This window comes from Gavia stellata, chromosome 27 (genome assembly GCF_030936135.1).
Source record: "Gavia stellata isolate bGavSte3 chromosome 27, bGavSte3.hap2, whole genome shotgun sequence".
NCBI lineage: Eukaryota > Metazoa > Chordata > Aves > Gaviiformes > Gaviidae > Gavia > Gavia stellata.
Window position 1 is genome coordinate 6,579,812 of NC_082620.1, and position 22,489 is coordinate 6,602,300.

The window sequence follows — 22,489 nt, forward strand, 5'->3', positions numbered from 1 at the left end:
GTCTGCTTTGCTGGTCTTCACGACTGCAAAATCGTTATCTTTGCCTAACGAAGCCCCACCAGCACAATTTCCATTTTCTCTTAAATATTTTCAGAGCTAATGAGGGTGTCTGGCACTTTTGGTCCTTGTTATAATACTGTGTTCTACATTATATTCTTGGTAATAAATGTGGATGCACTTTTATTACACACCTCTATTCTTCCAAAAGGCTGGAGAGAAACCAGGCAGCCCAGAGCAGACACCAATGGCAGAGACCAAGCAAGGAAAGACAGACAGTATCTTGGACTACACAGCCCACACATCACAGCAATAATCAACAGTGTCTCAATGTCCACTTATATACCACAAAGGTTGCCATGGGCACTAGTGCAATGAGGTGGCTAATTAGATTTGCTGCACTACCAACTACAAGCCAATAATTACTATTAAATATTAGCCACTCAGTGCCACTTCATGTCAAGAAAAGTGGCAGCTACCACTCTACCGTTACTTCTCCCAACAGTGCAGATGCAATATAGTACAGAGATTTATCTTTTATCATGCTCTATCATGGAGGAATGATGACAGTATCTCTCCTTCAGTTCAAAAGCAAAGGATACAGCTTGATCCAACACTTTGTAACCAATGCCATCATGCTTATCCTTTCATAAACCTAGTAAAAGTACAATTGGACTCTAATGAAATTGTTAAAAAACTAATTCCATGTTACTGAAATGAAGCAACTAGCCAAGAACAAATACTTTCTCAAAGTCAAAACAGAAATATTTTAGTAAAGGCTGTTCACAGTGATTTTTTTATCCTTTAAACAATCTTTATTCTGCACTCCTTTTGCAAAAAATTGTGTCAGTGTGAAGTGGCAAACCATGAAAGGTGAAAATGGAAAAGCTTCCACATTATTTCACATTACTACCTAACAGTAGCAAGTAAATATCAAGTCACATCACTAAAATATTTTCTTTTCCCCACCCACTTTGACAAGCAACTATACTGCTCTTTTATTCCATCTATCCACTACGTAGTGTTGGAAGTTAACTCATCAATTCATCTCAATTAAAGAATTTGCAAATTAATCTAAACCAGGGAATATTTTCATTCTTAAAACCTTTTTGCTGCACTGCAAATCTAGCTGTCCTAGATTTCTGTGGCTACCTGCATATAAAATTCTGCCGGCATACTTGAGGAAAAATGTGAAACATTTGATAAAAGTACTCCTCAGTGTGATTAAAGATGGCAAAAATCTGACCTGAAGACTGGAAGTCCTTGTTTCTGGAGACTGCAGCAAGTCTTCATGAGCATATTGTTGCACCTGAGAATCTCAGCAGTAATCCTCACTTCAGTGCTGTCATTTCATAGCTAAGAAGCATTAAGTAACTTTTGATCATCATTCCAGAAACAGAAGGAAAAATCAAATTTACCTCTACCGCTTTTCTTTCTGGCAGCAGAGCTAGAGCCACGATAGACTGATTTTTTCTTTTCCTTTAGGGGAAAGGGCGGGGTGAGGGGCAGAGGGGAGGGAGGAAGGGGAAAGTAGCTGATTAAAATGTTCAACCAGTTGCATTCACCTGCAGACAATTCATACTAGGTCAGCTGGAGTCCATCAGGCCCTGCAGTAAAAGGCTGCAAGAATATGTCCAAAATGCTGATAATTTAATATTCACCTAACTGGGAAAATGCTGGCTAAACCATTTTGCATCCTGTGTAAACAAATATGGTTCGAAAGGGAGACTATGGAAAACTCTGCAAGACTTTCTCATAGGCTTTTATATAAATCTGCTGCAGAATTGTGCTATTTCTAGTGGGTGCCTCCATAATGACTATTACTGTGTCTCTCCCTTTGTTGCTTGATCTCTGCCAGCTAAGAAGGCAGCATCTGCCTCATCAAGTTGTGGTTGTTCTTGGTACATGAACCACTCAGACCTTCCAGGGAGGCTGGGTGTCCTTATGTTGCATGACAAACACACCGTGGTTTAAGGCTTACCAGTTAGTCTGCGAAGTGGTGTCCTAATGATCCTAGCTTGCTCTGCTGGAGTTTGTGAGCAGAGTCCAGAAAAAGGGAATAGTCACATGAAACAGCTGAATACACTGATGGGTTCTACCAGCAGATTCATCTCCTGGGTCTGCAGGCAGGAAAACTTGTTCCAGCTCATGTCTTTGTAACAGGACGTATCCTCCAGCTGCCTTTTACTTCCACAAACCTTCTTCAGCCTTCCCTGTATACCTACTCCTGCCAAGCTGTCAGAGGGAGAAGCTCAATAATTAAGAGGCAGGGCAATTTAAGGGGGAAGCACAACTTCTGCACCAATGTATTCGTCATTAGCTCAAAGCTACAGCACTTCTGATGAATGGCAGGGTCTTGTGTTTCCACACATCTTGTGTTTCAGATGCCATTAACCTCCATGGAAGAGTCAGGCCTCTGCACTCCAATCATCTGTGACCCAGTTTAGCAGTGAACATGTACAGGGTTCCTGTCATCCTTTGAACTGTAAGCACTTCTGAAGTACCGTTAAATCACAGAACTCCCAGCTGCCTATCATTAGCTCCTGAACAATCTTCTCCTGTCAAGAGGACAAAACTTCAGTGTGGCAGGGGAAAAAAAAAGAGTAAGATTCAACCAATATTTCATCATTCTTGAATAAAAGATAATGCAGTAGCGCAAAGAACTGAAGACATACACTGCGGTTATCACATAAAATTAAAAGCTTTTTAGTGTTTAAAATAGCATTTACACATAAGCAGCTATATATTAACTATACAGACACTTGGGTTTTAATACAATATCTACAAAAAAAGAATTCAATTATGCAATAGACATTTAACAGGAACAGTGCAGTCCATGCTAGTAAGAGGTCACTCTTCGAGTAGAACCAATTCTAGAATAGGTGATAGTCTGGGTTTTCATTATTTAAAATCATGTAACTTTGTTCCTCTACTGTACATAAAATTCTTTACAGGTATTTCTAATCACTGATTAGAATTAATAATTTTAAGTCAATCTTATTACAATCCAGTTAAATGCAAAACAAAAACAATTACATCAACTCATGAGCTGTCAAGTCTCAAGATGGGACTGCCCATTTGAATACAACAAAAATAATATCAAAAGTCAATGTCTGTGCATCATTGCTTGCCATCCAATATACCTTTGGATAAAGTGTCCAGGGGACTGTTACCTTGGAAAAGCAGATTTATTAACAGGAGGTAAAAGACAATAGCAGTGCTTTTAAGACTATTTGCCAAAAAACTTACTCCTCAGAGTTAATATACTGGGTGGGTACACTACCCCTACAGATACTACCTCCTTTGGATAGGAGATGTCATGCCAGGCTGTTTTCTCATCATTTTCTATGATCTTCCAAACATACCTGTTAGTCCTTGTTAAAAGCTGTTGGCAGGTATGCATGAACATCGAGCTCAGCTGCAGAGCACAGGCAGATGTTGAGGGTCTCAATTCCAGAACAAAAATGCCAACTATTTAAGGCTCCTGTTACGAGGTTGTTTCAAAGCCCTGTTTAGCAAACCCATAACATCTCACTGTAGTTAGAGGCATAGGTCATGCATTCTAGAGCCCAGCCAGTGCCAGTTACTTGGCATTACAATCAGAGAAAAATTTCAGGCCCTGGTGAGAGAAACAGACAGTTCTGCAGGACTCCAGCCTTCAAGCTTTCTTCCACCCGGCACAGTACTTCCTATTGTAAGTAGCTTCATTGGCATCAGTGGCACTTCTTGCTGCAGGCAGTACTGTACCCGATAGAGAAACCTGCACAGTTAGGCCCCAAGGGCCCCTTGTTGCAAAGACACATGCACATGCATTGAAAGCCAAGGATGGGATTTGGGAAATCTCCTGTCCTCATTCACTTCTGAAAATGAAGAGCTCACAATGTTTCAGGCCTAACTTTTCATTCACTCAAACCAGCCTCTCCACTGTACACTACAAGGCAGGGAAATCAAGCTTTTCTTTTACACGCAGTGGCCATTACGTATTGCACTGTTCACAGAAGGGTCATTTACATTCTCCTACTGCTCTTTGTAAATACCAGGTTCTACATGCTATACAGTATTAACCGACTAGCACATCTGTCAGTACATTCAGGGCACTCATCGTTTGCCTGCAATGGATGCCTGTTTGTGGGTGAAGCTAGTTCAGGCTGCGTTTCGCAGTCTGATTTCCTCAGCAGACGAACGCCTTCCCACACCTATGTTACGGACTGTCAGCCTCATTCCAGAGTTACCCACAAACACGCAAGTATATAACACAGTCGTTTCAACACAGCAGCAAAGACCAGCAAGACACAGAACAGTTTCTGCCAACAGCATAACAACAAGACAAAAAAACCCAGCAGGTGTGTAAACTGCAAGTCTTGAAAAGACATAAGGAAATTAAACATGCTGCTTCCATGGGTGAAAGCTCAGCCCTCAGCTTTAATCCCTTTTGGAAATATCTTATTAAAATGACAGTCTTTTCCTCCAGCCCCATAAGTTCTGCCTTAAGACAGAAAAATCGTAATATATAAGAGACCAGAAAAGTTAAAATTAATTTAAAAGTAGAACCACTAGTGATTGTCAGTAAAGTCACAGACTCCTTAACAGTGTCTCCTGGAGACAGCAGAATTACGGAATTATTTTACCCTGATTTATTTCATTGCTTTAAATGTCAATCTTTCAAAATAGTGTACTGAGTTTAGTTAGCATCTTTGCTATGTTACTGGGAGGAGGAAAGGAAAAGAAAGGATACTGTTGCACAGTCAAGCTTTAGCTAGTGCCGTGCTTTTGAACAAGCCATCACCAACTTTGCAATCTATGCTAGCCCATCAGATGGATTATGACGAAAGCACCACTTTCAGAAACGTTATGTAGCTTTTTGGGAGATTTTTGTAAAGAAAACCGTCCAAAACCACTCAGCTAGTTTAGAAGCCCAGTTATTGAAGTACCTAGTCTGAGTGACACAGTTTCCTAAATGCCTAGCTCCCTTTTGAGAGTGAGACTTAAGTCTCCAATTAACACAGACTTTTGAAAACGTTACTCTGACTTTTGTAAAAGGGATGTGTTTACACACAGATCTGTAGTAAGAAAAGAAGTAGTGAAAAATCTATCAGAATGAGCAACATACAAAATGGACAGTTTGAAGCGTAAATTTTCAGGGCGACAAAGGAACATGAAACTACATATATATAGTGAGAAAGACATGTTCTCTTTTGACATTCATATCGGATATTCACACTACCCATAAAGCATGGAACATAACAAAAAGAAGCTTCTTACCAGTGAAGAAAATGCTTATATACAGTAAAGACTGATTTTAAAGCACCTGTCCTAAAACCTGCCGGAAGCAGGTATCTCACAAAAGAGTATTTAACTGAGGCATGGCCCCATGGTCAAATGCCACCAAGTGACTGCAGCTTAACACATATTTCCCATTAAATGAGCCACCATAACAGAGTGTGGGTGTGCTCTTACCGTGCCCTCAGTCAGATACTTTAAAAAAGCTTCTTAGACGTCAGTGAAGGTTCCTGAACATACTTTATCAAGCGTCCGTAGCCTTAGAGCGAAAAATACACAGTAATGAAATCTTGGGGATATACAACAGCAGTTGCTTAAGTCAGAGCTCCCCAGCAGGAGCTGTGGCATGGGTCTCGCTCTGTGTCAGGTAAAGACTCATTCATTGTACCATTTATGAACTGTTTTCAAAACACCCTCTCACCTCTCTGCTAACAGCTAGCCCCCACCTGTGTTCAGAACATGTTCCCGTGGGTAACACTGCAATTGGGATTAGACATCTCCAGGTTTCTATTTCAAAAAAAAGAGAAAGATACTGCTCAGAAATTAAGAACGGAAAAAGAGGTGATCAAAATGAATAGCCATGTCCCAGCAGGAGCCAGGATTTACCTACGTCTCTGCTAGAATGGGATAAATATCCCCTTCAAAAGGGAAAAGCTGCAGCTACACTAACAGAATCGCATAGCAGCAATTGTCCTATTTCTGTGGAAACAACTTTTAAAACCTGTAAGCAAATACGCATTATAACCAGAACAAACAGACACATCTGTCAGCAGGGATGTGACTGAAATGCCCAGAAACGGACTGCAGCTACAAAGTCACTATCATGATACTAAATGAAATAACTTTACAAGTTCTGCACAATGAACACATACAGTAGCAAGACTCCACCACTCCCTTGATAGAATAATATCTTAAAAAAAAAAAAAAAAAGACTGATTTATACTCCCTAGTCAGCAGAAGAAGGTAGCCACAATTTTGCCTTCTGTTAGGAATTGGTTTGAGCCTGCTCCTTTCCAAGCACGTGTTGTCTGTACACTTGTTGCAGGTGCCACGTCTGCTTAGAGTGCTGACTGATGCATCCAAGAAACTGCATTACAAGGCAGTATCACAGATACTAGCCAACGGTCATTTTTTCCTTGTAAGAGAAAAAGCAGGGAAAAATAAAAGTGCTACTATGCATTATTGGAAATTTAGAAGTCATCTGAAATAATAGTCCTTGAATCAGGCAAAAAGATACACTAATTGCATTGAAGTAGGTGCCACAGTTACCAAAGCTCATTAAGATGTGAATATACACCAACCATTCACAATCAAAAACAAGGGGAGGGGAAAGGATAAAGAAAAGATGCCATCAATTTGCTGATATTTAACAATCCCAGGAGATTTTTTTTGTTCGTTTTTGTGGGGGGTTGTTTGTAATTTTTGTTTTGTTTTGTTGGTTTTTCTGCAACACGATTGCAAACCAGGAAGGTGTGACATGCAAGACAGCCAAGTTTCTTCCATTAAGTGTTCGACAATGACCAAATTGCCCACCCACCCCCAAAACAATCCCCCCCCCGGCCCTTCCCCAAGCAGAGTCTGAAGGCACTTCCTCTCACATGATGTCGACAAAGAATTCACAAGGGTTGCCCATAGCCTTCTGGAAGGACTGCCGGCTGCCCGTCAGCTCTGGCGGAACAGAGCTCAGTTCCCTCACGGGGGGCCCTCCAGGGGGTCCGCTCGTCCCGTAGACTTTGGAGCCCAGCTTGGGGAGACTGTAGAGGGGTGGGACTCCTGGAGGCCCGTAAGAATGATGGCTGTGGTGGCTTCTCTCGCTGTGGGTGGCAGAGACGTGACTCCGGTGGCTGAGCTGGCTGACAGGCCTCTCCCGACGCACGACACTGGCGCCGCCCCCGCTGCGGGCAGTGTGGTCAGACTCGCTGCCGCTGCCAGCCGACTTGCGGTCCTTCTCTCTGCCAAGAGCTCTCCTGCTGTTCTCGCTGTTGCTTCGGTTCGAGCCGCTGCTTTTGCTTCCTAAAGCCCACGAGTGAAAAGGACACACAGAAAAGCAGAATTAGCTCACGTCCGTGGCTGTCTCCCACATCAGCTCCTACCAAAACCCACAGATTCGGGAATGACCATTGTAATGGCAACAATGATGACAAAACCAGGCCTGAACGTGCTGTTGGTGGCTTATGGGATTGAGCAATGACAATTGGTAGAACAAAGCTGACAAGGTTGTGCCATGCACAGGTACACGTAGACACCTTAGAGCTTGCACAGTGAAAGCAGCAGCTAGCCTAGAACTACCGGCTGAAAGCCATCTGCTCTGCTGCTGCCCCACTGACTGGAGAGAGCGGAGGAGCAAAAAAAGGAAGGAAGAAGGCGGCATTTCAGTTTTGACTCAACAAACAAGGTTCAATCTAATTGCAACTGCATCTGCCTTTGCTATCTTCTATTGGCAAAGCTTTTCAAAAGGAAACTTACTTGCCTTCAAACAAAGGACTGCTGCTGGTGTGTAAGCTGAGTTGTTGCTACACACAAGCTTCACTAAACTTCAGAACTGATTTTACATGAAAGTTGAAGGTCATGCTCTGTTACCCTGAGGGATAGGCTAGGATGATGTCAGGAGACGTTTCCACGTTAATTATTCTTTATAAAACCCCAACAAACCAACCCACAGAATATCTCATTAAGTTCATGCCATCTTAGTGCAAGATTGTCTTCCCAAAAAGGATCCCCAGCCAGCAGAATAGGGGACCAGTTTTTGAGTCTGAACGAGCCACTGAGTTGCTGGGGTCACTGAAACGGGAAAGAACAGAATGGTTCTGAGCTGCTCCTTTCTTGAACTACAGATGACCATGACCTCCTGTCTGCTCCAGCTGATGTTTAGAGCAGGCAAATAGAAGAGACAGGAAAACTAGACTGACCTGGTGTGCATGGTTGAAAGGCTAGATTCCCCTGCGGAGTGCAAGAAAAACTGGGGATAGATGGAAAACACAGAATCCAAAATCACTGGACTTGAAAGTAATATTTGGGGATTGGACTAGATGATCACCAGAGGTCCCTTCCAACCCCTACCATTCTGTGATTCTGAGCCTGGGACTGTGAAGCGGTATTTGCCAGTTGTAACCTCTATCAGCTTTTTGCTCTGGGAAAAACACTGTCCTGCTTTGCGCCTCAGTTTTCTTCCATCTGTAAATGGAGGTATTAACGTGGATTCAGCTGCCTCCACCAAATACTACAAATACTCATAAAGTAAGTCTTTTGAAGAGGTAACGTGCTCCCTGAGCTGCCATTTCAAATGTTTCATAACAATCTTGTAAAGACAAATAAGACAGGAGAAACTACTTGTTAGCAGGTTGACTGTTGCAGCCTTTGCTCCAAAGAACAACACAGGGATTATCTCCAAGAAGCATCTTTGTAAGCTCTCCAGTGTGGCACGTTGTCCACAGTGGAAGAAAACTGACATTTTATTTTAACCTTTCCACAGTTAATATGCCTCTGCCTTTCTCTCATGGTGCATTCTGTTGCCACCCGTCCAAACCCTGCAAACCTACCCGAAGTCATTACTCCTTGATGCAAGCTCCCCATACAAAAGAATTCATTGCCAGTTCCATAGCTTGTAGCTGAGTAAAGATCACGCAGGGGAGAAAGCAAGCTGCACTGAAAGCATATATTACTGATCTTGAGAGGTATTCCACAATCAGTAGGACTGAGACTGCCTTGTGGCAATCCATCACGTTGCTACTCCAGACTTAGTATATCTAGAGTAGCAGCTCTAGCTGATCTGCTAAGACTCCAAGAGGTCAAGCGGTTAATACAGACTTATCTCTGAAGAACCTGGCTTTCTGCAGCTGCACTCCAAGCTGATTACACGGCAGAAAGAAAATAGAGAAACCATCTACCATTACAGCAGTCTATCTAAGAATAATCAGCGGCATAGCCATTCTTCTCTGGTCATGCTGAGGTTCTCTCTCTCCCTGACATGCCTTTACATTCTGTCACAGAATAATCAGAAAGTCCTTCTAAGCCTTGAGTTTACATACAATTTAACAAGAGTGTCACCTTCTTGACAGCTAGAGACTGGCCTGTCTTGAGACATGCAGCCCAACCTAAAGCTGAGGTCTGAAATGCTGCTAACTTAACACAACCACAGCAGTGTTTGTTTCCATCTAAGGCCAACTTTAAACCTAAGTGTCATAAAATGGATTTAAAGAATCTGCATTTCAAGTGCCTAGAAAAGCTGCACTCAGCATTGCCACAACATATTATCAGCCTTTACTCTCTGTTACTGCTGGACACCAGACTTCCACCCCCTAAAGCCACAGAGACTCCAGCTGCCTCAATACTTTATTTCATGGGAACATATGTTTCCGCGTGAATCCTTCTGGACAGGCACAGGAGAGCCTCCAAAGACAGTGTATAGAGGCTCTGAAGACACTTCTGTTGTTCCTGTCCCAACAACTGACATCCTGTGAGCTTGAACAAATCCATCCTTCCTACTTCTTTCATTTCTTCAGACTGTAACCTAATGATCCCTCACTATCCATCTGCACAGCAAGCATCTACCAGAACAGGGACGTGACTTTGATCTAAACACTACAGTAACAGAGATGATCTTTTGCAGAGGAGCTGGTCCTCACACCAGTGCCATTCCTTACAGCAAACCTGCCCAAGCCTTTAAAAATAACCTAAGCCCTGGGTACCACAAGCAGGGACAGATGATGTGGCTCAGATGAAATAAGCAGCAACCTAAACTGGAACAGAGCCTTGAAGAGAACTGCAACATCATATAAAACTTTGCTAGATCTTCTCCTCCCCATCTGTTTCTTGCCAGCACACGTCTCAGTCTGTCTCTTGACCCAAATTTTGTCTGTAATCATCAGCAAATACACTGCATTCACCTCAAAACCATGTGACATTCACTGGGCTCTGGTGCAGCACTCTTGTTCACCAGATGAATTCAGTTATGATCTAGCATTGCACATGAAAGTGAGACTTCACAAGAAACTCAATTCTATCACTCTATATTGAGAGCGATCAACACAACCTTGCGTCCCAGTACTCTTAATACCTGCCTGAGACACCTGGATAGTGCTCAAGTGTCTTTCAGTAAACGAGCAGTTGAAGGGCACTGGTAGATAAATCCAATCCAGAAGGATGACATCAGACTAATAAATTAGGAGCTGGGATTATTCATTTATTTTATGAAGGGCAGTGAAGAGACTGGTGATAGGTTTTTTCCCATCTGAGCTGACAGTGAGGTATCTGACGCCATTCCCTCAGTAGCTGCTGCAGCACAGTCACACAGGGACCAGACAGGTTGAGATGCTAATGCCACGCTATTGGACTACTGTGCATTGAGACAGGTTGAGTGTCCAAGACAATTAAAAAGAAAAAGGAAAAAAAAAAAAGAAAAAATACAACTAAACATTTGGGTCACAAGAGTCTAAATGATCATGCTGTGAATTCATAGTAATTATGGAGGCATTTGAAGCTTACCAATCCCCTAGAGTCAGCCATTCCTCTATGAATCCTTCAGTCTAATGCTTGCTCAGAACAAAACAAGGGAATAACAGTTACAAAACAAGAAACAACACAGAAGTGTAGTTTCCAAAAGAAGAACAAGGAAAGCGTTGAAATCCTTCAAAATTAAACACCTTGGTGCCTTTCATAAGGCTCTCTTTAGCCAGTAACACAGGTCGCATGGATAAAATACCATACCTTTCCTATTCCAGCAGCAGAAACCTAATATTCTACTGCTCCCAGAACCAGCTGCCAAAAAATGTAATCACATTCTTCCCAGGACAATCAGCTTGCAGTTCCAAAACCTCTGGATACCACTGTGAGCTTCCTCACGGACACTTCTTATTTTGAGATAAGTGGGAAGCAATAGAGCTAAAATCTTTTGAGCAAGTTCCTGTTACGAAATTCTTCTGTGCAATTTTGCAAAATCTAACTGGCTGCAGTAAACAGGAAGAATTACATCCAAGTTACTGGATGTTCAACACAAAAACACAGAGAATCCTCACCCTTTCTTTACTGGCATTTCCAAAAGCAAAACTCACTTTGGAAGTGATTTAAAAAAAAAAAAAAAAAACAACAACAAAAAACCCCCCAAAAAACAACAAAAAAACACGGCAGAAGGGCCTTATCTGTACAGCCAAAAAATGCCTAATTTTTATTTACTAAGGTTTAAAAATGAACCAGAAAATTATCCTAGGGCAGGAAAGGAGGAGGTCAGGTTTTTAATCCATGCAGTATTATCTTTTTTTCCCTGTCATATGCTACGAAAGAAACTCTCCTCCCTGTGAGCAGTGTTTCAGCCTTGTAAACCATCTGGCTGGCCACCTCATGCTTGTCTCACACAAGCCAAGAGAGTGATTTTCCTTTTGTATTGAGCATTGATGTGAAAGCCAAGAGAACCTTGGTTCTGATCCCTGTTCCATCAGCAATGAAATGACCTAATTTCTAGCAATATCAAGTGACTGCAGCCCCACTGTTGGCAAAGGCTCTGACCTCTAAAAATTGGGGCAATAGTTTATCTATTTTATCAGGGTGGACAATTGAATCATTAATGTTGACCTGATCAGCATTATCTAAGCAGTAGTTTACCATGTGGTGCTGTTGGGTAAGAAGAGTACAGATGCCCATGCCACCACGGACATGACAAACAGCTTAGCTCTAGCGCCCCACTGGCATTTTGCATGGGGTACAGAACTACAGCATAACTATAAACAGCATGTATTCTATTCTACTGACTCCTTCAAACATCGCTGGCAGTTTCAATACAGAGCTGAAAGGCTAACCCACTCCATCACATACGCAAACAGTTTTGATTAAGTGCGGTCACACCAAATCCATGCGGGTAGCATACAAAACCACAAGACAGGAGCACAAACAGTACAAAGGAACTCAAGCAAATGGTCAGGGATAATGACAGCTGTAGAAATAAATACCAAATTAACCATCTTACCTTCACTTTGCTGGCTCCCTGCACTGCCACTACCATAGCTAAAGCCTGGGTCTTGGTATGCTGGTGGAAAACACGGAGGGGGCAGAGGATACTGATACGGGTATCCTTGGCCTAATGGCCAGGGAGCAGCAGGATGCGGAAGTGGAGCAAGGGTATCCTGATCCGAGGCTCCGCTAGAACCATTGTTAAGGTTCAGTGCAGCCATATCTGGAAAAGAGAGAAAAAGGTGAAGACTCTGTTCTTCCCTAGTCCCTGACTCCTGCACATCACTAATGGCTGACACAGCACCCAGTGTGGTGAGGGACAGAGGAACTCCGCCTCCGGAGTTCACTCAAAATCACACACAGTACGGCAAACATCAGTATTTACCACTGAGCACCAAGGTACCTTTGCAGCGTTTCCACAAGTCAAGGAGGAATCATCCCCACTTTACAGATCGGAAACTGCGTGTGACCAACAAGCAGGAAGTCTGTGGCACCACCAGAAATAAATCCTGCTTTCTTGAGCCTCAGCACAATGCCCTATTTGATGAGTTCATCCTTCTCTTCCAAGTGGTCTAATCGCACGGTTTAACAGGAAGTGTCAACCACTTGTCAGGCAACTTCAGAATAAGGGCCTGTTCTGAAACACCCACTTGCGCAATCCTGTAAGGACTCTCCTCTGTGCATCCTGCGAGCACAGAAGAGACAACACACATGCAACTTTGCCCTTCACAGATGAGGAACTTACTGCCACAGAGGTCTCCAAAGACATAATAGCACTGTTCCGAGAAGGTGATTTTGTTCACAGTGTGCCTGAGGTAGCCATGTTTTAACATGCTGCTGGCATATTTTCTAGCTTCCCGTCGGTCTTTGAAGCCTTCCACGTGTGTGTAAAGCCAGTCAACCACATCTGCTCCTAAAATGAGAATAGGAAGAGGAGACACAGGATCATCCAAGCCAAACTGATCTTTTTTTGTTTTTTTTAATCTTCACATTACCAGATAGCCCACTAGTACCTCTGTGCCAAGCACTGAATGCAAATATGAATATGCAGCAATCTTGCTGCAAGGAGCTTAAAATGGTATTTTAATGACTCAGCCTAACTGCTAAATTAGTTACCATCAAACATCAATAAAGCAAGCAAAGAATTATCTTGCATCCAGTTGAACACTACATTAACAGTGACACCAAATACGCACACAGAAGATTTTATAGTTACACTGTTCAAGCCCTTCTGAGCTGCAACCACGAAAATGACATGGGATTTACAGAACAGAAGGGATTGGGAGAGTCATCTTCCTCAAGAGGCAGGTGTTACATTGTCAAAAGACCTGGGTTCCAACCCCTTTCTCAGCAAAAAGTAACTAAAACCTACATTGACTAAGCGTTCGCACAGTTCAGGTCACAGGACAGTCAGAATCAAAGGTAGACTAGTTATGGTAATTTTAAATGTAATTAAGATGCTTTATTAAGGCTGTGTGGCTGTCTAGAACTGGAATTACAAAGATTGTTGCTCTGCTGAACTTGGGCAGATTGCCCAAGTATAACAAGTAAGGGTAAGGACCAGCTGTGTGTGGACATGAGAAACATGCAGTATTTTTGGCTGTCCAGGTGCAAACAAGAGCTATTAGTTATTTCCTGTCACACTTAGAGTTGTTCACAAATACCAAGTCAAGGAAATATAAGGGGTCATAGACAGGGGGAAAAAAAAAAAGTACATGTGCAGATAGTTTCTTCAGCCTATTCCCTAAAAGCCACTGTTTTTGGGTTTATTTTCCCCAGCATTCTTTTGATCTGCTTACCTATCACTGCATTGGAGATGGTAATTTTTAACCACATCCTATCCCGGATTTCAAGGCCTGAGTCTGGTAGCTGCATAACCTTGACAATAGTAGCCATGTCACTCTTCACAGTTAAGGGAGATTCTTCTAATTCTAAAAGGAAGAAAGGTTACATGCTTCTTTGAAATTATTCGAGTCTGAAAAGAACTCCTCAGTTCCCAACTTGGATGAAACGTTTCAAGATACAGCTTTACCAACAGGTGCAAGAAAAGACACAAAGGTTCCCAAACGCACCCTCATCAACGGCATAAATTACAGCATTTGTACCAATTCTTCAGAGATTGTGCTCAGTTTAGTCACTGAGATGCTGAGCCCCTACGTGTCTTGACTTCACAAACCAGCTATAGGTCAGCACTGCACTCTTTCAATCCACACTGCATTGAGATTTGCAGAAAAGGAAACCCAAGGAGGTCTATGGCCACTGCTTTCCATTTCAATTTGCCAGGAACAGTCCCTACCCACCCAACAGTTCAGTGCACTGTATGCAAAACTCTGTAGGACAAGGTTTTTTGGCTTGTTCTTTGACTTTTGGCTTAATTGTCAGGAATAATACCCATCTGCATGGAGAAAGATGACGACCATGTCTCAATCAATCTCCGTTTGTTTTTTTAGGATTTGGACACCAGCATAACTGGGGACAATTGAAATTAGAAAAGAAAGCTTCCATCGTCAGGATAAAGGCTAGTGGTTTCCTTCAAAAAAAACTTCGCAGGATCCCAATGATGGCAGCCTTACAAGTTAACAAGTCACTTAACCCAGCATTACCTTGCCCTGCATCTTTCTTGCAGAACACTTAAAAAAATTCTACTCCCAAATGCCTTGGCAGCCGTCACTGCTCCCTTCACATTTCACACACTCTTATGGGCAGAGCTGGCTCAGCAGAGGCTTCATACCTTCCTGACCAATTTTTGTAATAAAACCAGAACAACAGGGCTGAACTGAGGTGCCTACCATAGGAGTCTAGTTCCTTTAGAAAATCCTTCTCTACTGTACTTAGAGAAAAGTGTCATCTAATACTGAAAGCCCAGTGGAGAATCCGGGTCCAAGAGTCTACCAGCCTTCTTGTGTTCTATGCAGAACTCAATCACCCTGTCTACACGGAATAAAACTATATTCTTTGGATACAGCACCCAGCCCTCCTTCCTGCTCCCATCTTCTCAGCCCTAGAAAATTCATGTCGAGCATGTGTGTCCCTGTGTTTGTAGTTCAGACCCCTCTCCAGCAGGAATTCAGAAACCCTCCTCCCCTCCCTTCTCCCAGCTCCCCATATCACCCACCTTTCAAAAGCACAAGGGAACCAATTTTGTCCTTTTCCAGCAACCCAAAATTTTGATACAACAAGCATGAAACAATGAAAACTGAAAATGCTTCTTTCAACACATGCACTGCATGAAAATATCCCAGACCATCTATGCATGCAGTTTCAATACTTACAAAGTTTGAATAAACACTAAAATTTTGCTTTTGCTTTAAGTTAGTTTGGTTAGTGGCAAAAAGCAATATGTTTGGTTGGGGGGGGGGGGGCGGAACATCAAACCAATATTCAAGTGAAATACGTGGGGAGCAATAAATTGTATTTTCTTGGAGACCTGCGATCTGCATATAAAGAACAATACTGGCCAAATGATCATCAATATTTTCTAAGTCTGCTAGTTGCTGTACAAGTATGAAAAAATCTAAGATGCATCTAAAATGCAGCCACTTTGGTCTGAACTCGGTCAACTGTGGGCCTGACTACCTGACCTGTACAGGTATGTGCAAATCTGAGGAACAGCACAGACAGGAACTCCTTTCTGGGGAACCAGATCTACTGCAAACCTCTTTCTCAGGGCTTTGATTACTGGTTTTGAGTGGCATTTTTCTCCCATTAGCAGATCCTGCTAATAAAAGAGGTGTATGCTCTAGGAAAATGAAGTCCTACCATATGTAATACTACCACTGGCTTGTATCCTTATTTGAGTAAGGAAATGCACATTTACCTAAACAAAAAGGCCCCAGGAAATTGCACAGTACCTCAGGCTGAATACTATTAAGCAGAAATAGTCTGAAGTCTCAATTCAAAATCCTCTGAAGTCCATGTAAGACAAAAAGAGAACTTCCCAACAATGTCAGCAGACTGCACTTTGAAGCAGCAAGACTTTCAAGAAACACTGAAACACTTGAAGTTAATCTCACGGAATGCGACAGCACTACTTTGCAGAACAGGGGCTGGAAAAATCTACCTTTAGCAGAGTAAACAAGGAGCAGAGTTTGCACTGAGGCAGCGAGTCCAACACTCACAAACCACTGTGAGAGAATATTCTCCTGCATCAGCCAGAACGCTGCTGGAGAACAAGATACTTTTTAAAGCAATAATTGCTATGAAACACTTCAGTTTGCCTTGGTTTGCACAGTCCTGTTTTTGAAGAAATGCACCTGAGAAAATAAAGAGCTAACACAGAATAATTCCTACTGTGTGGTGGTGATTTGTATGGCCCCGAAATCTCAGCTGCTTTAATCACTAGGACCGATGTGATAGTGGCTGTGCAAATGCTTCAGATACCAGAACTTCACTTCCAGAGGCTAGAGAACAAAGGAATCCTAGTCAGAAGGAAAGCAGTTATTCAGTCCATTTACGTTATCCTGCCCTTGCTATACAAACAGAGTAAACCAGCAGACTTTCACAATACTTAAGGAACCATGAAACGGACTTGTCGAAGATGACTCCGTTAATTCGCTGCTTCCACCTTCACAGCCAGATACGGTAGAACAGATACTATATTTGCTTCAAATACCAGTGACTCTAGCCTCAGAGGAACGGAAACAGAGAATCTTACACTGGAAGGTGAAAAGTTACAAAGACCCATTTTGCACGAAGCTCTTCGTTCTTTGAGATGTCAATGCGCAGTCTCTCCTCACCCGTCTCTCTCTCCTCCTCCGTTCCTCCCCAACTTTGTCTTTTGTGCCAAAGAGGTTCACACAACTGGTGCTCTTTGTCCCTAGGGCCCTGCGGTGCTGCCTGCCGTGGTCGGGGCGGGCAACAGGACTGAACTGAAGGAAGGAGTGTTAAGCACATCACAATAAAGGTCAGGGATACTTGGCGTTTTCTTGCATTCAGGAAAGGAAACGTTGTAAGTCACTGTCATCGAAATGAGAAGCTGTCTCCAGAAATGTGGTTCTGCTCCCAAATAACCTTTATTTTAAAAGTATGATTGAGAGGGCGCCTGCGTTCCACACTTCCCAGTCACATCACTGTATATCAAGGCACACAATACATGAATGAAAGAGGAATGCAGAGTAACAGACTCTTGTTGTTTGACAGCAATCAGCAGATACATTTGATTCCAGCAACCTCTAGTACCTGTAAGGCTGAAAACACATCTCAGGATAAAGCAGTCATCAGGTAAGTGGTTCACTTGCTTTCCACTGTGGATGTATTTCCCCTTCAGTGGTGCTGCCTACTATCTAAAGAGACACTGAGCTACTGCACCTACAAAAAGGATAATCGCCCTTTCAATTCAAGGTGAGGTGTAATTCCAGGAACTATGTGCTTATAAAATCTGAGAGAGGGTAGAAGAAAAAGAGGCAGACACTTATGTAGGTTGACAGGACTTAACTGGTCCCTGCAAATGCAACTTTCACGCTTCAGCCACACATTTGTCCAGGGAAGATTCTGTCACTAAGCACCAACACCACACTGGTCTTTAAAATCCACAAAGTGTTGGTTTTCTTCTTCGTTTTGTTTTGTGGTTTTTTCTAAATTGTATCCTCCCTTTCTCTCTGGAAAAATCTTACAAAATGAAAAAAGTTACTCAGTCCTAAATTTAGACTCCAGATCCAACAGACACTAAAGCATCCCTTGTTAAACATGTACATATTTGTCTGGCTTTCAGTGAATGCATACTGAGGTAGCATTGTTCCACAAATGAGATAATCTCCTCAGAACTTTAAAGCCACTCCAAGATTTCTATGTGTATATAAACAAATATAATAAATCTCCTTGTATAGATGAACAAATCTGATAGAAAGGTTGCATCTCTATTCTTCCATATTAGTATTACAGGTAACAAACACATACTAATGAGGTGTAAAGTACCTGAAAACTTTCATGTCAAGTAAACGGAAGCACTGTTTTAAATATGAACACTTTCCTGATGTAGGATTTCAGTGGACAGTGTTCTCAGAGACACATGCTCCTCGTTTGTCTTGCCTTACTGCCATGTGTTTCAAACCAAATGCTAGCTTTTATCCCACACATCAGAAAGCAAAGGAAGAGTAAAAGAAAGGAAGAGTTTATATTCTTTAAACAAAAACTTCCAAGATAAGGAATCATGACAACTTGTTGGTTACATGGATATGACTAGTTTAGAGACTGCCACAACCAGGAAAGAAGGCTGAACTCTAACCATAATTTCACGTGGGACATTACATTTGTTTCCTCCTTGTTCAATAAACTCTAAAAGTATAAAAAAGTATAAAAGAAGGCTATGCGACTACCAGTGGAAGATTTCCTAAATTATACACTAGCATTATTATCCAGTGACACCTATCTGACATAAATGATTTAAATTTATTTAAAAGCAGTCAAATGCAAGGAAGAAGCTCTCACATTCATCTGAGGGGATAAAGTTGGAGCCCTGGCTTGCAACTTTAAAAGAGACCAGAAGCCACCTCTTCTTGAATGTGAACGCTGGCCAAACACCACCACGTTAGCTTCTGACAATTGGAAAAAGGTTTTTGCTCCCCATAAGAATTATAAATTTGAGAAAGCATTCAAGAGTTCTGCGGTGGCTGTCGTTTTCATCGTGCTTGTGGCTGGGGTCGGTTTTGTGCACAGCTCTGCACTGCTGGCCCCGAGCAGAAGACGCCTGCCCTGTGCTGGCCGCAGTGTGACTTACTTTCCGAATCGGGAATTGAGCTTGTTAGTGAGGAGCTGGTAGATGTGGTGATGCTCATGGAGGGGCTCATACCGTAACGGGGGTACGCTCCCGTCATGGCTGTGGTATGAGAGATCCATGCTGCAGGGTCAATTGGCCTCACTGGTTCAGCTGCAAAGCAATCAGAAAGGGAGAAAAAGACAAATGGAATCAGATTTGCAGTAAACACTAAGACCTAGAGCAAGAGGGAATTTTTTCCTTCTTGCAACAAGTCCTTGCCATTCTGATAGTACAACTAAGATAGTCCCAGCACAAGGGAACAAAAAGCACCTTGCCAGCAGCAGCTGATTTCCTCTAGCAATTGCCTCACCAGCCTAATAGAATAACCCATGACACTCCTGTTCCTGTAACTGCAGTAAGAGTAAAATATTTCCCCTTGTGAGAAAGAAGCTACCAGTCCAGTAATAATATTTCACTATTATTCTATACAGCGAGATAGAGATTCTCATTTTGCTACGATGTGAAGTACTACCAAATGCTTTGCCCCAGCTAACGGGAAGATGACTCCCTACTTCTAAGGGTCCTGGATCCAAAATAACCACTCAGACAGAAGGTGAATCTTGTTCTGAAAGTGAATCAGAACAGTAACTCTAGAGCTCTGTATTTGCAGAATGAGGCATCATGGAATCCCCCTCTCTGTTTTCAGCAGCCATAATGAAAACTTTTTAGGACTGGAATAGTCTTGCAAAATAAATAGACAAGACATATAAAGACTATTTGAGGAGACTGCTGTCAGAGAAGAGTGAAAAATTACACTCAGACCTTAAGAAGAGCCACATAGAAAGTAATTTTTAAAGCTGGGAATAAAACTCAATTTTCCCCATAATTTGGATTACTTCTTTTCTTCTGAATTATAGTTGCTGTTGTTCCATTGCCTTAAAACCAGAAATTATGTAAAAGAGCTCTGCCTGTGTTAGGCATTTCCTCAAAATATCCCACATATTATTGCAACCACTTTAGCCTACAACAGATATACCGCTGTTTGCCTGGGATAATAAAGGATGCATCTTTGCTCAACAAAGGACAAACTGATACACAAGCTCTCCCTGTAGCAAATCTGAAATATGTGATTTGTGGAATTTTTCTTTTGATTATGCTGGTTTTCCTAAGGACTCCACTGAGTGAGCTCCCGCAGTCTGCACGAGTCTATTGCATTAGTTTCAATGGACAACGCCATCCTCATCTTCTTAGGACTAGTAACAAGCTGGGCTCAATATCATAAGCAGAGCACTCACCAGTAGGAGGCATCTGTGTTTGCCACATGAGGATAGGTCTTTCATCGCTACTGAAAGGTTTATTAAGCCAGAAGTTTTAAAACTAGATAATTTTCAAGAGGTTTTATGTATATTAAACAACGTTGTTTGCCTCAAATTTTCAAAATACTCAGTTTAAATTCTTTCTAAGAAGTGTACATGTGACAAAATGAGGCTTTTTAACACTTAAGTATAGTTATCCTCTAAACTTTCTATCAATTGAAAGGTTAAGATCATGAGAATATATCCACCAAAAGGTTAAGAGCTTCATCCAAAGCCACATGAATCAAAAGAAAAACTCCTGTGAATTCAGTGGGCACTGGAGTCTCAGAAAGAGTATCTTAAACCCCTGCCTCCCAAAACAAAAAGCAAACAACCAATATAACCAAACTTAAAAGTATCGAACTTGTAGGGAACGGAAATCTGTTAGATGCCAAAATAGTTGAAAATATTCTAGACCTTGAGGGCTCCACGGGAACCCAGCAAAGAGCACAAATATATACTCACCCCTGGGGATGGTGAAGTAACTCCTGGGAGTAGGGTCCCAGCATTTGGCTACTGTTAGGCTGATAGGTCTAGGAAGAAAGGAAACAAGTACGGGTGACTTAACCTTCCCTACAGAAGTTGTAACTGCTACAATGAACTCTTTGAAGCAAACTTATTCCTATCCAACAGTTGTCAAGTACATTCTGAGAATGCTTTTGAAATGCTTGTCGAAGTATTTTCAGTATGAACCAGTATCAGGATGTTTCTGGTTTTGCATAGATCATGAGCACTATTGGTGAAATCTGTCGAATGATCAGCTCTGGAGATATTAAAATGCTCATCGTATAAACAAATAGTGCTACTGAAACCAGGCAACTCCTAGTTCGTGTTGGTTTTGGCTGATACATTGGAACCCATCTCACCTTTTCATCATTTACCCTGAGAAGTTCAGAGTTGAGATCAGCAGTCACACTGGTTGATTACTGAGATCAAAATGCTGATTTCTCTGAGGTTCGCCCAATACCAATACACACGGAAGATAAGTAGCAAGAGATTTTGTAATATGCTCACCCTGGTTTGGAGACGATTTCCCGTAAAACCCGTACTGCATCATCATTGCTCATGTTCTCAAAGTTGACATCATTCACCTGAAACGTTTCAAAAAGCAGAGGTCAGGCTTTGCAACAGTATAGTTAAAGACATTTTAATTATTTGTTTCCAAATTTATTTGCCTTGCAACTGTTTCCATTCCTTTAAGCAGCTGCAGAAATTTTGTTTCTCAGAGCACATCAACCATGCAGCAGAGTTAGTAAAGAACTACAGATTTAAGTGATAAAAGTCTTTGTGACACATTTCTCTGAGTATGAATGAATTCTGTTAACTGATTATTAAGTCCATGGATCTGGGAGGGTGACTGAACTGAGCCACCAATTTACAAGCCAGCAGCATGTATTTTTTGGACACGGACCAACCTGCAGAAGCATGTCTCCTGGTTCAATTCGGCCGTCTGCTGCCACAGCCCCTCCTTTCATAATAGAGCCAATGTATATGCCACCATCACCCCGGTCATTGCTCTGTCCTACAATGCTGATTCCCAGGAAGTTATACTTTTCTATATGGATAGAAAGTGAAGGGTGGAGGGGAAAAAAGCAAACAAGGTGATTGGAATGATAATGAAGAGCTAACAACAGGCTACTTCAGTCTTGAAACAGTTCTCTCAACACATCAGCTGGGCCACATTTGACTTAGAATTATCTCAGGTTACCCTATTGGTGTATGTCTGCCTGGCACCTTCAGGGAAAGGCAGCACGGAAACACTGCTAAAGACATTATTTTGTTGTACAAGACACTGAAAAGTTACATTCAAAAAATCAGCAAGGAGAAATTACATTGAAAAGACATGTCTACACCTAGAAATTAGGCACCCGATCAGCATTAGGCAATGTTTTTTCTGCATGTCAGAGTGGCAGGAAGAATTTTGTGCTGCTGAAAGGTGCTGAATTAGCAGTCCTGCACATTCTATCTGGCTAAACAACGAAAGGCATGAGCAGCAGAAATGCAAACCTCCAGTGCCCTTCTACTCTTGCTCCTGACAATGTCTGACCCCTTACCATTCCTAGAAATAAGAGCAGAACTCTGTATCCTGGAGTTCCAGCTCCTTCCCTGGGGTTCTCGGGAAGAACACCGGTCTGCTTGTGCAAATGGCTCAGAACTATCCAGTACTGGACTAGGAATCCAGGCACAGTCAACAGAGTAGCAACGCTCAGCTGCCATTCCC

General features: G+C 42.2%; 1 protein-coding gene across 3 annotated transcripts in view; it reads right to left on the reverse strand.

The window, feature by feature from the left end:
- Positions 1–6,861: 6,861 nt before the first annotated feature.
- DVL1 (dishevelled segment polarity protein 1) overlaps positions 6,862–22,489 on the reverse strand; it is a 99,748-nt gene continuing 84,120 nt past the window's right edge. For 2 of the 3 annotated variants that reach the window (XM_059829921.1, XM_059829924.1), the window contains exons 8-15: positions 21,684–21,823; positions 21,283–21,359; positions 20,734–20,801; positions 18,935–19,084; positions 14,019–14,150; positions 12,965–13,132; positions 12,236–12,442; positions 6,862–7,290 (exon numbers count right to left, since the gene is read on the reverse strand). In XM_059829921.1, coding sequence (XP_059685904.1) covers positions 6,872–7,290; positions 12,236–12,442; positions 12,965–13,132; positions 14,019–14,150; positions 18,935–19,084; positions 20,734–20,801; positions 21,283–21,359; positions 21,684–21,823 — 1,361 coding nt within the window. In that variant the 3' untranslated portion in view covers positions 6,862–6,871. The remainder of the gene's footprint in view (positions 7,291–12,235; positions 12,443–12,964; positions 13,133–14,018; positions 14,151–18,934; positions 19,085–20,733; positions 20,802–21,282; positions 21,360–21,683; positions 21,824–22,489) is intronic. The other variant, XM_059829922.1, reaches the window with a different exon arrangement.